This window comes from Podarcis liolepis (genome assembly GCF_965112155.1).
Source record: "Podarcis liolepis genome assembly, chromosome: 2".
Classification (NCBI taxonomy): Eukaryota; Metazoa; Chordata; class Lepidosauria; order Squamata; family Lacertidae; genus Podarcis; species Podarcis liolepis.
The window spans coordinates 126009985-126023318 of NC_139555.1; the positions used below are offsets into that span (position 1 = coordinate 126009985).

At 47.3% G+C, this 13334-nt stretch overlaps 1 protein-coding gene across 1 annotated transcript; it reads right to left on the bottom strand.

Annotated features, from left to right (window-relative positions):
• Window positions 1-1181: 1181 nt before the first annotated feature.
• On the bottom strand, window positions 1182-13120 carry LOC310701098 (uncharacterized protein). The gene is made up of 6 exons (XM_083491362.1): window positions 13003-13120; window positions 10148-10621; window positions 8655-8778; window positions 7096-7181; window positions 6806-6932; window positions 1182-4676 (listed from the first exon to the last, which is right to left on the bottom strand). Exons 2-6 carry the CDS (start codon window positions 10583-10585, stop codon window positions 2344-2346), a joined length of 3108 nt encoding a protein of 1035 aa, XP_083347488.1. The 5' UTR covers window positions 10586-10621; window positions 13003-13120; the 3' UTR covers window positions 1182-2343.
• Between the last annotated feature and the right edge of the window lie 214 nt (window positions 13121-13334).

A 13334-nucleotide genomic window follows, 5' to 3' on the forward strand; every position in this document is an offset into this window, starting at 1 on the left:
AATGGGCGCAAGACATTGGCTATAATATTATGTTTGCTGACTGGGAACGATTGTGGACCATCGGTGTGAAATTCACGGCATGTAATGCCTTGAAAGAAAATATTATGAAAATGATTTACAGGTGGTACATGACCCCAATCAAGCTGGCAAAAATATATCATTTGCCAGACAATAAGTGTTGGAAATGTAAAGAAACTGAAGGAACATTCTTTCACCTTTGGTGGACGTGCCCAAAGGTTAAGGCCTTCTGGGAAATGATCTATAATGAACTAAAAAAGGTATTTAAATATACCTTCCTGAAGAAACCAGAGGCCTTCCTCTTGGGCATTGTCGGCCAAATGGTGCCAAAGAAGGACAGAACTTTCTTGATGTATGCGACAACAGCTGCAAGAATACTTATTGCAAAGTACTGGAAGACAGAAGATTTGCCCACTCTGGAAGAATGGCAGATGCAACTGATAGACTACATGGAATTGGCAGAAATGACTGGCAGAATCCGAGACCTGGGAGAAGAGATAGTGGAAGAGGACTGGAAGAAATTTAAAGACTATTTGCAAAAATATTGTAAACTGTATGAATGTTAGAATGATGCAGGATATGAAGATAACATGGCATTGGTGACATATTTGAGAGGAGTATGCAAAATTGGTTTATAAGAGCAAAGTTGAAATTTGAACAATATTATGTCAAGCTCAAATAATATAAAGGGGATAAATTTGGAGACATAATAGTTGAAATGTATAATATAAAATAAGATTTGAAAGAAGGTGAAGTTTTGCTGAATAAGATCTTGCAAATGAGAACACAGAAAAGGGAGATGTGAGGGAGTCAAGAAAGAGGGTTATGGAAATAATACTTAAGAAATTGAATCTTTTTTTTTCTTTTTTTATGCCTTTTTTATGCTTTTTCTCTGTTTTTTTGTATGTTTTGTATGTTTTTCTTGTATTGACTGTGATGGTGTTTTTTTTTCTTTGGTTGTGAATGTGAAGTTGGTTATATTGTTTAAAACCTTTAATAAATATTTTATGAAAAAAAAGAGAGAGGTGGGCTGGTGGGGGCAGAGGTGGGAGGAGAGAGGAGGGGGCTGATCTATTGGCTGCTGCCTGCCTGGGCAAGGGAAAAGAGGTAAAGGACAAGTTTCAGAATTCTATGATAATTTGAGAAAAAGCCCAGCTAGGTGATTTGTCCAGCTTAAAATCAGTGTGGGAATATGATTTAATAACAAATACTGACGATTCCACCAGAAAAGGGCTGTGGTTGGCAAGTATATTTCTGTTGGCAAATATTAGAAAACTCTCACACGAAATGTGGCATAGATGGTATGGGACATATATAGCCCAATTAGCACATTATTACATCAGCTGTAATAAGTCCTATGTGTTGCCATGGCTGTGATACTAAAGGGACCTACTTTCATCTATGGTGGAAGTGACCAAACATTCAAACATTCTGGTCCCTGATTCACACAGAACTATTAGCAATACATAGAAACTTTGCACCGGAGCGTTCTTTTTTAACATCGTTTCAAGGTACAAATAAAGATTTAACGTCCAAACAATTTATCACCTTCTCAGTATTTGCAGCTTAGATGAACTTTCGTACAGCACTGGAAGGAACTCACCAACTTGAATATGTAAATGTGGTACAAGACAGCAGAGAATATTGCAATTGGGGGGGATTTACATCAAATTTAAGACTAGTTCAAGGTAAAGCACGGCCACAGGACTTCTTTTCGGTGTGGTGGGGCTTCATGGAATATGCTAATGACAAAAAATCTATGTTATTTAATGCCACATAGAAATGTCTGGTTGTCATAAAAATCCTCTTAGGTTATTGTTTTGCTTAGCAAAAGGTTTGGTCCTTTTTCTCTCTTTTCTTCTACCTTATTCCTACCCTCATTTTCCTCAACTTGGGTTTTTTAAGTAGTGTATGTTTTATCAGGTCACAGCAAACCTACAGCAAACAATATGAAACGACATACAATACATCAGCATTGAAAAAATGTGCTGTTGCCTTTTGTATTTAGTTGGATATTTTGGAAAAATTATATGGGAAGCTAATTTTAAAAACCCATTATTTTTTTAAAAGCACCCCTTTTGGCCCTAAATGTTTTCCTCCAGTGTAGATAAATGGGGTTCTATTTAGCTAACGTTTACTCAGAGTAGACCCATTAAAATAAATGGACCTAAGAAAGTTATGGTCATTAGTGTCCATGAGTCTTCTTAGAGTAAAAGCTAGTTGAATACAACTCATGGTTTGTGCTAACTGAAACATTTTCTGCAGACAATGATTTGAAGTCCCGTAAGGTTCTCCTTATCCCAATCCTTAGCAAGATGATTGTATTCAAGGCGATGGTGCAGGGCAAGACAAACTCAAGGAAATGGAAGATTGTGAATCAGTTCTGTCTGCAGGTTCAGTTTCCATTTCTTCTGCGTTCACCTCGATGACCATGATCTCTTCCTTGATGGCAACTGCCTTTTCGGGAGGAACATAACCAGATGTGGAAGGCAAGGCTTCGAGATCAGAAGGGCTGTCTTTTGGTTCCCTGTGAAAAGGATCGTGGCCTGTGGGCTGCTTTGCCTCCCTCTGGTTTTTGTCATGGAGAAACGTATAGGGCTCCATTAATTCGTCAAGCATCAATTCTGTGTTTAGAGCACATTCGAAGTTGTTGTCATATTCCCCCGTCACAGACAGTAAGCCACCTTGCAGCGCCAACATCTGAGTTAGCGTCTTCATGCCAATAACTTTCTGTTCCTTTTCCTTGCCCTCACCCTTTTCCCTCTTCCCGCCAAAGCACTGCTCATCGAGCTGAATCAGCTCCTCGTTTGTAAGGCGTTCCGTGCGACTCGCAAGCACCTCTCGCACGTCCTTCTCATCCACACCCTCAAAGCCAGCCTGTGCTGCCAGGTCCACAATAGTCTTATGTGCAGCGGGCAAGTCCTTCGCCAGCGCTCTGTGATCACGAACATACTTGGGGCATAAGCTTTTCCAGGCAGCATTTAGAGTCTCTTTCGTAACCATCGACCAAGCTGTAGCAATGAAATCCACAGCCTTCCTTATGTTGAATTCTTTCCAAATGTCAACGAGGCTTCTGCTGTTGTCTTCGGCACTCTTCGTGACCATGTGTTTCATGACAAGCTGCAGATAGTAAGCCTTGAATTTGTCGGTCACTCCTTGGTCCATAGGCTGCAATGACGAAGTCGTGTTGGCAGGCAGAAACAGAACACGGACATTGTCGGAATAATCGTGGCTGCTGACAGGGTGGCCAGGGGCGTTGTCCAGCAGGAGAAGCACTTTGTTGTCCAGGTTGCTCTCCTGACAATAGTCAGCCGCAAAAGGAGAAAAGTAGCTCCTGATATAGTTGCTGAAAACTTCGCGGGTGACCCATGCCTTTTTGTTGGAACGCCACAAAATGGGCAGAGTTGATTTGGGGATCCCCTTCAGCGCCCTGGGGTTCTCTGAGTGGTACACAAGCAGGGGTTTTAGCTTCACATCACCCTCTAGATTACCCCCCAGCAGCAGCGTCAGGCGGTCCTTTGAAACCTTGGGCCCCGGCACCTTTGTCTCCTGGATGGAGATGCACGTCCGAGACGGCATGCGCTTCCAAAACAGCCCCGTTTCATCCATGTTGAAGATCTGCTTCGGGTGGTACCCGCCTTCCTCAATGATTTCCTGGAAATGTGTGGGGTAGGTTGATGCGACCGCAGTGTCAGCAGTAGCTACCTCTCCCCTTAGCTTAACGTTGTGAAGGTACGCCCTCCTCTTGAATCTGTCAAACCACCCCTTGCTCGCCTTGAACCCCATGCCTACAGCACTCGCATCCCCCTTCTCCGCCTTCTTCCTCTTCAGATCCTCAAACAAGGACAGCGCTTTCTCCTGAATGAGGAGGAAGGACAATGGGGCGCCCCGATCGCCGTGACAGTCAATCCACTGAACCAGCAGCCTCTCCAGAGTTTCGTAAATTTCTGCTCGCCCTGTTGTCACCTTGGTTAACTTTTCGCTCTGCAGATTTTCAGCGCTTGCTTTTATCCTCTCGCGGTTGTTGAATATGGTACGGACTGTAGACTTTGACAAGCCCATGGCTAAAGAAATGTCTTTGTTTCGCTCCCCGCGCTCTGCACGTTCCACCACCTCCAGCTTGACCTTCAGTGTGTGGGCTGTTCTAGCCCTCCTGCTCCTGGCCATGATGGCCAGTTTTTTCTCAGCTTTCTTCCTTTCTTTCAGGGACTTCCCAGTACACCTGAAGCACTTTCCACACATCGCACATTTATCTGGTTTCTCTTTTGTGTGAGTTCCTAGAGGTTTAGCAAGTGATCTGCTATCGCCAAGGCTCTTTCCGCACTCGGCACATACATATGGCTTCCACCCTGAATGTATTCTTTCATTACTAAAATTCCCACTGGTGCACAAGGTCTTTCCGCAAGCTATGCATTTATATGGTTTCTCCCCCTTGTGGATTATTTCATGTGTAGCAAGGTCTCCTCCATTGCTGAAGCTCTTTCCACACTCAACACATGTGTACGGTTTCTCCCCGGTCTGGATACTTATATTATTTTGACAATGTTGCTTATCCGGACTGATGATTTTGGGTCCCCTTTGGTTTCCAAATGTCTCTTTCCACATTCCGTACTCCGCAGATGATTGCACGTAATTCTCGCTGGACTGACCACCTTCTGCTTGGGAAACAAAAGGAAAAGGAAATCCTGTTAGGATGGCAAGGCAGAAACCAACAACCTCATCAGGGACAAGCCCAATCAGCTGCTTCTCTTTTATATGCATGCAAGGCCCACCCCCCCAAACCCACTTACAGGCACCAGCTCCCCTTCAGATCTTTCTGTATAGGGATAGAAGGTCTCAGTAGGGATTCTGACCCCTTTTCAAAAGGACACTGTTAGAATCGCGGAAGGAAGAATGCATTCAATGCACAGATCCTGAAAATAGGAAGGTGTCTTATACTGAGTGAGTTCATTGGTCCACAGCCAACAGTTCTCCAGGGTTTCAGGCAGCAGACCCACCGAGACAACCTGGAGATGCTGGAGACCAAACCTGGGAATTTCTATCTGGAAAGCAGAAGCTAATCTACTTTATTTACATATAATACACTCGGAGCATTCTGACTTAGCTCCTTCCTCTTTCTCATCAGACAGCAAAGAGGAAAAGACCAAAGTACAATAGTCCTACATCACGGAACATATTAACATCAAAACATCTTGTTTCTGTCACTTCCCACCCTGTGGAATGAAAACATACACTGTCATGTGATAGAAAACAATCCCATGACTGCAAACACGGAGCAAGAATCCTAACAGGGTCATCTAGTCCAACCCCTTGTCAGGGAAAGGTCTGGAGATGAGGACTGGGGAATGAATTCACAGGCAGATCAGCTCCTCTCAGAAGAGGAGGGGGGAGATTGGCTCGCTCCTTGCATCCAGCGTTTTCAGAAGCAGAGAGAGATACAGACGCAGAACACATTCCCCAGGAGTTGCCTAGCTACGAGATAATGAGAGACGAGAAGGATCAGCTAGCAGATACGTCATTGGAGAGTGTGGGGGGACCCCCCCTCCCCAAAATCTAGGAGGTCTGATCATATCAGAGAAGGCAGAGAGGGGGAGGAACTTCCCGTTGGCGCTCAGGATGTTGCTGGGGAAGTGCAAGGGAGGAGTCAGGCTAGCCTTGCGGAGAGATGTGTGTTTTGTGCTTGCAGCATGATGCTGTAATAAAAGGACTATAAGTCTATGAACTGCTCATTAATTCTTATCTGTGAAGTTACCGAAGAAGAAGAAGAGGAGTTTGGATTTGATATCCCGCTTTATCACTACCCGAAGGAGTCTCAAAGTGGCTCACATTCTCCTTTCCCTTCCTCCCCCACAACAAACACTCTGTGGGGTGAGTGGGGCTGAGAGACTTCAGAGAAGTGTGACTGGCCCAAGGTCACCCAGCAGCTGCATGTGGAGGAGCGGAGATGCAAACCCGGTTCCCCAGATTATGAGTCTACCACTCTTAACCACTACACCACACTGGCTCACACTGGAAGAGGAGTACTCTCCACGCCTGACACCCTGCAAGTTTGCGTTTAGTTTGAGTTGGATGTGAAGCAGGACTAGTTCAGTACCGTGGGAGCAGAAGTATAGTAGCCATTCTTGTCGTTGTACAGTCATACCTTGGGTTACAAACGCTTCAGGTTGTGTTTTTTCAGGTTATGGAAGCGTCAAAACCCGGAAGTACCGGAATGAGTTACTTCTGGGTTTTGGCATCATGCGTGCGCTAAATTGCGCTTCGCGCATGTGCAGCAGCACCGAATCGCAACCCGCGCATGCGCAGACGCGGCGCTGCAGGTTGTGAATGCTGCGGGTTGTGGAAGTGCCTCCCACATGGATCATGTTTGCAACCCAAGCGTGCACTGTAATAAACAAACAAATAAATGAAGACTGAAGCTATACCCTATAGAGGGGCCCCAAGCGTCATGTTGCAAAACACCTTATTTACAACTAAAAAGCCCCTGAGAGGCGGCCACCCAACCGCTGTTTAAAAACCTCCAAAGAATGAGGGTCCACCACCCCATCTCCAAACATTCCGCTATGCTTGGCTATGCTAGGGCAGGAGAATTCTGGAAAATGTTATCTGTGGTGGCCGCAGAAATAAAGGGGGTTAGCGAAACACGCATTAAGAAACCCAGCTCATGGCTTCACAGGTGGTGAAGGGTTTTTTGGTGTAGTGCCAAAGAGTGGGGGGGTGGACCCTCCCCCACTATTACCCTACATAGGTTTGCCTCAAACACCAGAAGACAGCTAAGAGTGATCCTTACCTAGAAAGCTCAGGTTCCCACAAATCTCCTCCATGACTTCCTTGTGCAGAGCTCTCTGGCCCAGATCCAACAGTGCCCACTCCTCCTCCGTGAAATGCACGGCCACCTCCTCAAAGGTCACTGGGCTCTGAAAGAAGAAAGAATAACCTATTTGCCCCCTGCCACACACACAGGTAACAGCAATTCCAAGCAAAGGCTTCCTACTGGGCAGGTGTGGAAGGATCAAAAGGGGAACCCAGAGACATCCAGCCTGCCCCTGCCTCCAATCTCTCGAACCGTTCTCCTCTTACCTGATCCGGGGGCTTGGTAAGAACTGCTTCTGCTCCATCCCAAAGAGGAAAAGGGCTGGAAGGACGCTCCAGGGTCATTTTGCCACCTGGGAGGGACACAAAAATGATGGCATGATGAGGCTGCCCTTGAGACTGACCCAGAAACTCCAGCGGGTGCAGAATGCTGCGGTGAGACTCCTTACGGGGTCCTCGCCACGGGATCACGTTCACCGGGGCTCTACCAGCTGCACTGGCTCCTGGTGGAGAACAGGGTCAGGTTTAAGGTGCGGGTTTTAACCTTTAAAGCCCTATACAGCCTAGGACCCTCGTACCTACAGGACCGTCTCTCCTGGTATGTCCCACGGAGGACCTTACGGTCTTCAAACAAGAACATCTTGGAGGTCCCGGGCCACAGGGAGGTTAGGCTTGCCTCAACCAGAGCCAGGGCTCTTTTGGCAGTGGCCCCAATCTGGTGGAACACTCTGTCACAAGAGACCAGGGCCCTGCGGGACTTGACATCTTTCCGCAGGGCCTGCAAGACAGAGCTGTTCCACCAGGCCTTTGGACAAGGCACAGCCTGATTCTCTCCTTTGGTAATCCTCACAGAACTCTAGCCCAATGGTTGTCATTAATTTGATTTTGAATTGATTTTAGAATGTATTTTAATTAACTGACTGTGATTTTATGTAAATTGTGCTGTTTTTACTGTTGTTAGCCACTCTGAGCCCGGCTTCGGCTGAGGAGGGCGGGATATAAAATTATTATTATTATTATTATTATTATTATTATTAACCCTGTTAGCTGCCCATTCGAGGTGCTGAACCTTAGTAGCAAAGGCCCTCAATGGCCATTGCTAGCCTTCTTCTGAAGAGTAGACAGATTTGAGAGACAATGAAGTGACCTCTGCAAGACGCAAGCCTGGGCAGTGTGTGGTGGTCCGGGGCTACCTAGATAAGACTGATGTGGTCCAAGCGAAAGCAGAGCAAGACTTTGGGCACCAGCTTGGCTGCAGGAGTTGCTGGAAGGAGGCGGACAAGGCGCCATCCAACCACCCTAGGGGCTGCCCCCAGGAGGATCTGCTCCACAAGAAACCAAACCATGGAAGAAACACATTCTCATCCAGACACCTTTGACAGTTCAGCACCTGGTGAGAAAAACAACCCTTCCTCCTCACATCACAGCTTTGCTTCCTTTCAAAGCGATGGATTGGAGCTAAATAAGGTGTGTGTGTTTTTTAAGCTCCAGTCCATCTCCTTGAGTGGAAGCAAAGCTTTTGTAGATGAGCACATCTTCATAAACCGTGGGAGGAGATGGAGTCAAATGTTTCTGCCCCGCCCATAGCTGCCAACCTTCCCTTTTTTTGCGGGAAATTCCCTTATTCCAGTGCCGCTTCCCGCTGCTTCCCGCTGCCCTCCCGGATTGTTAGATATCCCGTAGACTGTCCCCAGGACAGGCAAGGCTGCTGATCCCTTATTTTCAAATTTGAAAGTTGACAGCTAAGGCCCCGCCACCCAGCTCCAGGGGAACAGGGAGAGCAATTGGCACATCTGAGAGATTCAAGATCACCTGTGGACCCTCACCTGGCGAGGCAGCTCCTACGTCACCCTCCAGCACAATCCACCTAAACTGTGGCCTCTGCATGGGACCCAGGATATCCTCCTCTGCCTCGAGAGGACCTCTGGCCACTTCTCTCCACCCCTCCACCTGAAATAATAAATAATAATAATAATAAATTTTATTCATACCCTGCCCTCCCTGGCCACAGCCGGGCTCAGGGCGGCTAACAACAGTAATATTACAGTAAAAACATAATAGGAAGAAGAAGAAAAAACCAATTTAAAATGCAGGTTAAAATGCAATTTAAAATGCAGCCCCATCAAAACCATAAGGGGAGGGACACATAAGGGTCAGACTGAGTCCAAACCAAAGGCCAGGCAGAACAGCTCTGTCTTGCAGGCACTGTGGAAAGATGTCAAGTTCTGCAGTTCCACCAAGTCAGGGCCAGTGCTGAAAAGGCCCTGGCCTTAGTTGCGACCATTAGTTGCGAGGCATTAGAAGAGGAAAGAGGCAGGGAAAGGGAGGGCAAAAGGTGTGGATTTCAGAATCCTATGGCTCATGCCATCCACCTGTCAGGGAATGGACTGAAGAGGAGGAGGAATGGTGGAGATCACCCAACCCTTCTCCTGTAGCTTCCAGAGAAGAAGATGGCAGCATTGAATTACAGCAGGGTTTTGAGGAAGATCACAGCACAGAGGCAGACGAACAAACGAGTTGGGAGGTGATAGGAGAAGTGGGAAGGGAGACAGAGCCAGCTGACACATTGTCACTGGACAACATAGCTGATCCCCCGTCCCCTAGAACTCGGCGTTCATTAAGAGCGCAAGAACAAAGGGCACAGAGACAGCTGACCACTGAAGACACCGTAGAAACAGATGCTGTTGCTAGAAAGGGAAGGGGGTGGAGCTCAGTGTGAGCAATGTTGGGAATCTGAGTACGTGCAGCTACTCACACAGTCAATTAGGGTTTGGCAGACAGCCAAGACAATGTGAAGAAGTCTGCCTGGTGATACAGAGGCATGGAGACAGCTCCATGATTGGTCAAGCTCTCTCCCGGGAATAATGATTAATGCCCTACTAACTAGAATGTGTGCTAGTACGTGTTTGAGAGTCGGAGTTGGAGGTTGAGAGTTGTGAGTTGTGCATGAGAGAGTTAGTTAAAGATCCGTGTTCTGTTCTGCTCCTGTAAATAGTCCACTGTATAGAATAAACACCTAACTACAAGTTCCTGGTTCCTGCTTCGTCCATCCTGTCTGCAGCCAAGTTGCCAATTGCTTTTGTGAACTCTGCGTTTACTCTGCTAGGTCTGGCTAAGGTCCTGCAACTAGTCAGAAAGTTGCGAAACACCAATAGGTTTTGCCAATAAGCAACGCCATTATTGAGGAATGACTGGATTTCTTTGTCTCTCACCATGATGGCTGAATAAACTCCCTTCTTCTTGCTGCCATCGGGGGAGGGAGAGAAATCCTCAAGCCTAACCCCACCTTTTGGCCCTGCAAGGATTAAACAGCTCTCACCTGCTTCTTCTCCTCCTGCTTCTTCCCCTCCGCCTGGCTCAGGAGGAAGCCTTCTGCCAGGGCCACCGCCTGGGAACTGGTCTCCGCTCCGCACTCCCTGACCCAGTTCTCCATCTCTGGGGGGAGGACAGCCAGGAACTGCTCCAGAACCACCAGGTCCAGCATCTGGGCCTTGGTGTGGCTTTTTGGCTTCAGCCACTGGCGGCAAAGACTGTGGAGTCGGCTGCAAACCTCTCGGGGCCCCTCAGCCTCCTGGTAGCCAAACTCCCTGAAGCACTGGCGCTGAGCGTCTGGGTTGGCAGTGTCCTCATCGAGGGTCTTCTGTTGTGCCCTTTCCCAGAAGTCCCCGCTGCTCCCAGCTTGGGTTAAATGGGGTCCTTTTCCTGCCTCAGGTCCAGCTAACCATCTTTGTTCTCTTCCATCTTTGTTCTCTTCCATCTTTGTTCTCTGCAGTAGCTGAGCTTCCAAGAAGACCTGAAGAATAAGAACATTTGTTTGTTCGTTTTAGATATTTCTACGTTGTCATTTGCCCAAACGCCCCCAGCTTAGCACACAATTAAAACATCGGAACCGTATTTGACAAATGCATAAAGGTAATACAGGAATGAATCAACAAAGTTGTAAAATTCAACACCTATCCTCTGTGCTATTTAACATCTATGTGAAACCACTGGGAGGGGTCATCCGGAGGTTTGGAGTACGCTGTCAGCAGTCTGCTGATGACCCTGAGGTCTTGCCTTGGTAATGGACTGGAAGAGAGCCAACAAATCAAACTTCAATCCAGAAAAGATTGAGGCAGTGTTAGTGGGCGGTTACTTGAACCGGATGGGTGGGAGGTGACCTGCTCTTGATGGGGTTACCCTCCCTCTGAAGGAGCGGGTTGGTAGCTTGGGGGTCCTCCTGGATCCTAAACTGCCTCAGTCCAGTATACCTGAAGGAGCGTCTCCACACCCATCGTTCTGCCCAGACACTGAGGTCCAGTGCCGAGGGCTTTCTGGCGGTTCCCTCCCTGCAAGAAGTGAGGTTACAGGGAAGCAGGCAGAGGGCCTTCTCAGTAGTGGTACCTGCCCTGTGGAACGCCCTCCCACCAGATGTCAAAGAGAAAAACAACTACCAGACTTTTAGAAGACATCTGAAGGCAGCCCTGTTTAGGGAAGCTTTTAATGTTTAATAGGTTATTGTATTTTAATATTCTGTTGGAAGCCACCCAGAGTGGCTGGGGGTAACCCAGCCAGATGGGCAGGGTATAAATAAATTATTATTATTATTATTATTATTATTATTATTATTATTATTATTATTATTCTGTTGCTCGAGGCTCAGGTGGCCTCAGTGGCCCGGAGTGCCTTCCATCATCTTCGGCTGGTGGCCCAGCTACGCCTCTATCTGGACAGGGATAGCCTAACTACTGTTGTCTATGCTCTGGTAACCTCAAGGTTAGATTACTGCAATGCGTTATACGTAGGGATTCCTTTGAAGACGGTTCGGAAACTTCAGCTGGTGCAAAATCCAGCAGCCAGGTTGCTCGCCAGAGCAAGACGGTTTGAGTATAGCCTTACACCGATCCTGGTCCGACTGCACTGGCTACCAATTAGTTTCTGGACACAATTCCAAGTGCAAGTTTTGACTTATAAAGCCTTAAATGGCTCAGGAGTACAATGCCTCGAGGACCACCTCTCTCCCTGTGAACTGGCCCGGACACTAATATAACCTTCTGAGGCCCTTCTTCATGTGCCTCCTCCTCCAGAGGTCCAGAGGGTGGCAACACAAGAAAGGGCCTTTTCTGCAGTGGCCCCCCATTTGTGGAATGCTCTCCTCGGGGAGCTTCAGCTGGTGCCTTCACTGTACATATTTAGGCGCCAGGCAAAACTTTTCTCTACTACCAGGCTTTGGGCTCATTAACAGTCTGTTAATGGGCCTGTTCTGTTCTTATTATATATTTTGTGTGTGTGGGTGTGTGTTGTGTTTTATGCCTTGAGATCTTTGGATAAAGGGTGGTATACGATTGTTGTTATTGTTAACACCTGCAGACATCAGTAAACAGTTACCTGGAAAATGAAAGAGGCAGACAATTCAGTTCTGAAGAGCTCAGAGCGCTTGGTGTTGTGAAGTATTTGGCTTTTTAAAGCAGAAATAAGGGAAGGCAGAATAGCAGGTTGGGGGGCGTGATTCAGTGGAGAAGACGGCAGGGACTTCTGAGCACAGGATCGAGAGTGATAGGCAGAATTCTATCAGCAAAACTAACGCCATATAAAACTCGCATCTTGCAGAAGTTGTACCCATAACTCTCAAGGTGTGGGGGCATAGCTGACAACTTCTCCCTCTTCTTGTGAGGAATCCTATTCGGAATAAGGGAATTTCCCTTAAAAAAAGGAAAACGTTGACAGCTGAGGGGTGGGGGAGGTAACAAAACATATCAATAAGGGAAATGAGGGGAAAGAAAAGTTAGGTAAATCTGCTTAATCTTTGCCTTGGGCTCACATTGTTTTGTTTAAGGGAAAGAGCGAGCTCACATAAAAATTGAGATTCATAGCTAGGCCAAAAAAGAGACGAAAACAGATTAAAGGATGAAGCCGGCTTGGTCTTCTTAAACTGGTGTCCTCACGCAGAGTTGTTTTGAGCCCAGTCATATTGGAGACTATCGAAAAGACATGCTTTGAGTATCTGTATAAATGCTTTGAATATTTTTATATGCTTTTGAGCTCGCTTGCCTTTCTTTTTGTTATGCCTCCATTCACCGTTCAGATCTTTGCATCCAAATCCCCCCCCCTTTGCACCTCCCTCCCTGGCCCCGGGACGCCCCTCGAGCCCAAGTTGCGGGGAAGTGGGATTGGGGGAGAGCAGCTGTCACTCACCTCATCCAGGGATGCAACCCGTGGGAAGATCTTTTCTTTCTTTCCCACATGCAAAGCGCAGAGAGGAGAGGAATTGAATCTTGCAAAGCTCAGCTGCTCCTCTCCTCCTCCTCCCCCCCCAGCTGCCTCTCTGGGCATCCGGCCGCCCCTTTCTCAGTGGCTTTCCCCCCACCCCGCCTTTATTTATTTTTTGCAAAGGAAATGCACGCCCCCCCAAGGGTTAAAAGCAATTGCTCGCAGCCCTAGAGAGGTTCCTGGGGATAGTCACTTCCTCCTCCCAAATCTTGGTGGGAAAGGGAGGGGTGTGGGTGGGTGCGATTTGCAGGAAATCC

Coding starts and splice junctions, on each gene's coding strand:
- LOC310701098 (XM_083491362.1), bottom strand. CDS start 10,585: ATGGAAGAGAACAAAGATGGAAGAGAACAAAGATGGTTAGCTGGACCT. Junction 6,933..7,095: donor TTACCAAGCCCCCGGATCAG/GTAAGAGGAGAA, acceptor TTCTTCTTTCAG/AGCCCAGTGACCTTTGAGGA. Junction 4,677..6,805: donor TGGGAACCTGAGCTTTCTAG/GTAAGGATCACT, acceptor TTGTTTCCCAAG/CAGAAGGTGGTCAGTCCAGC.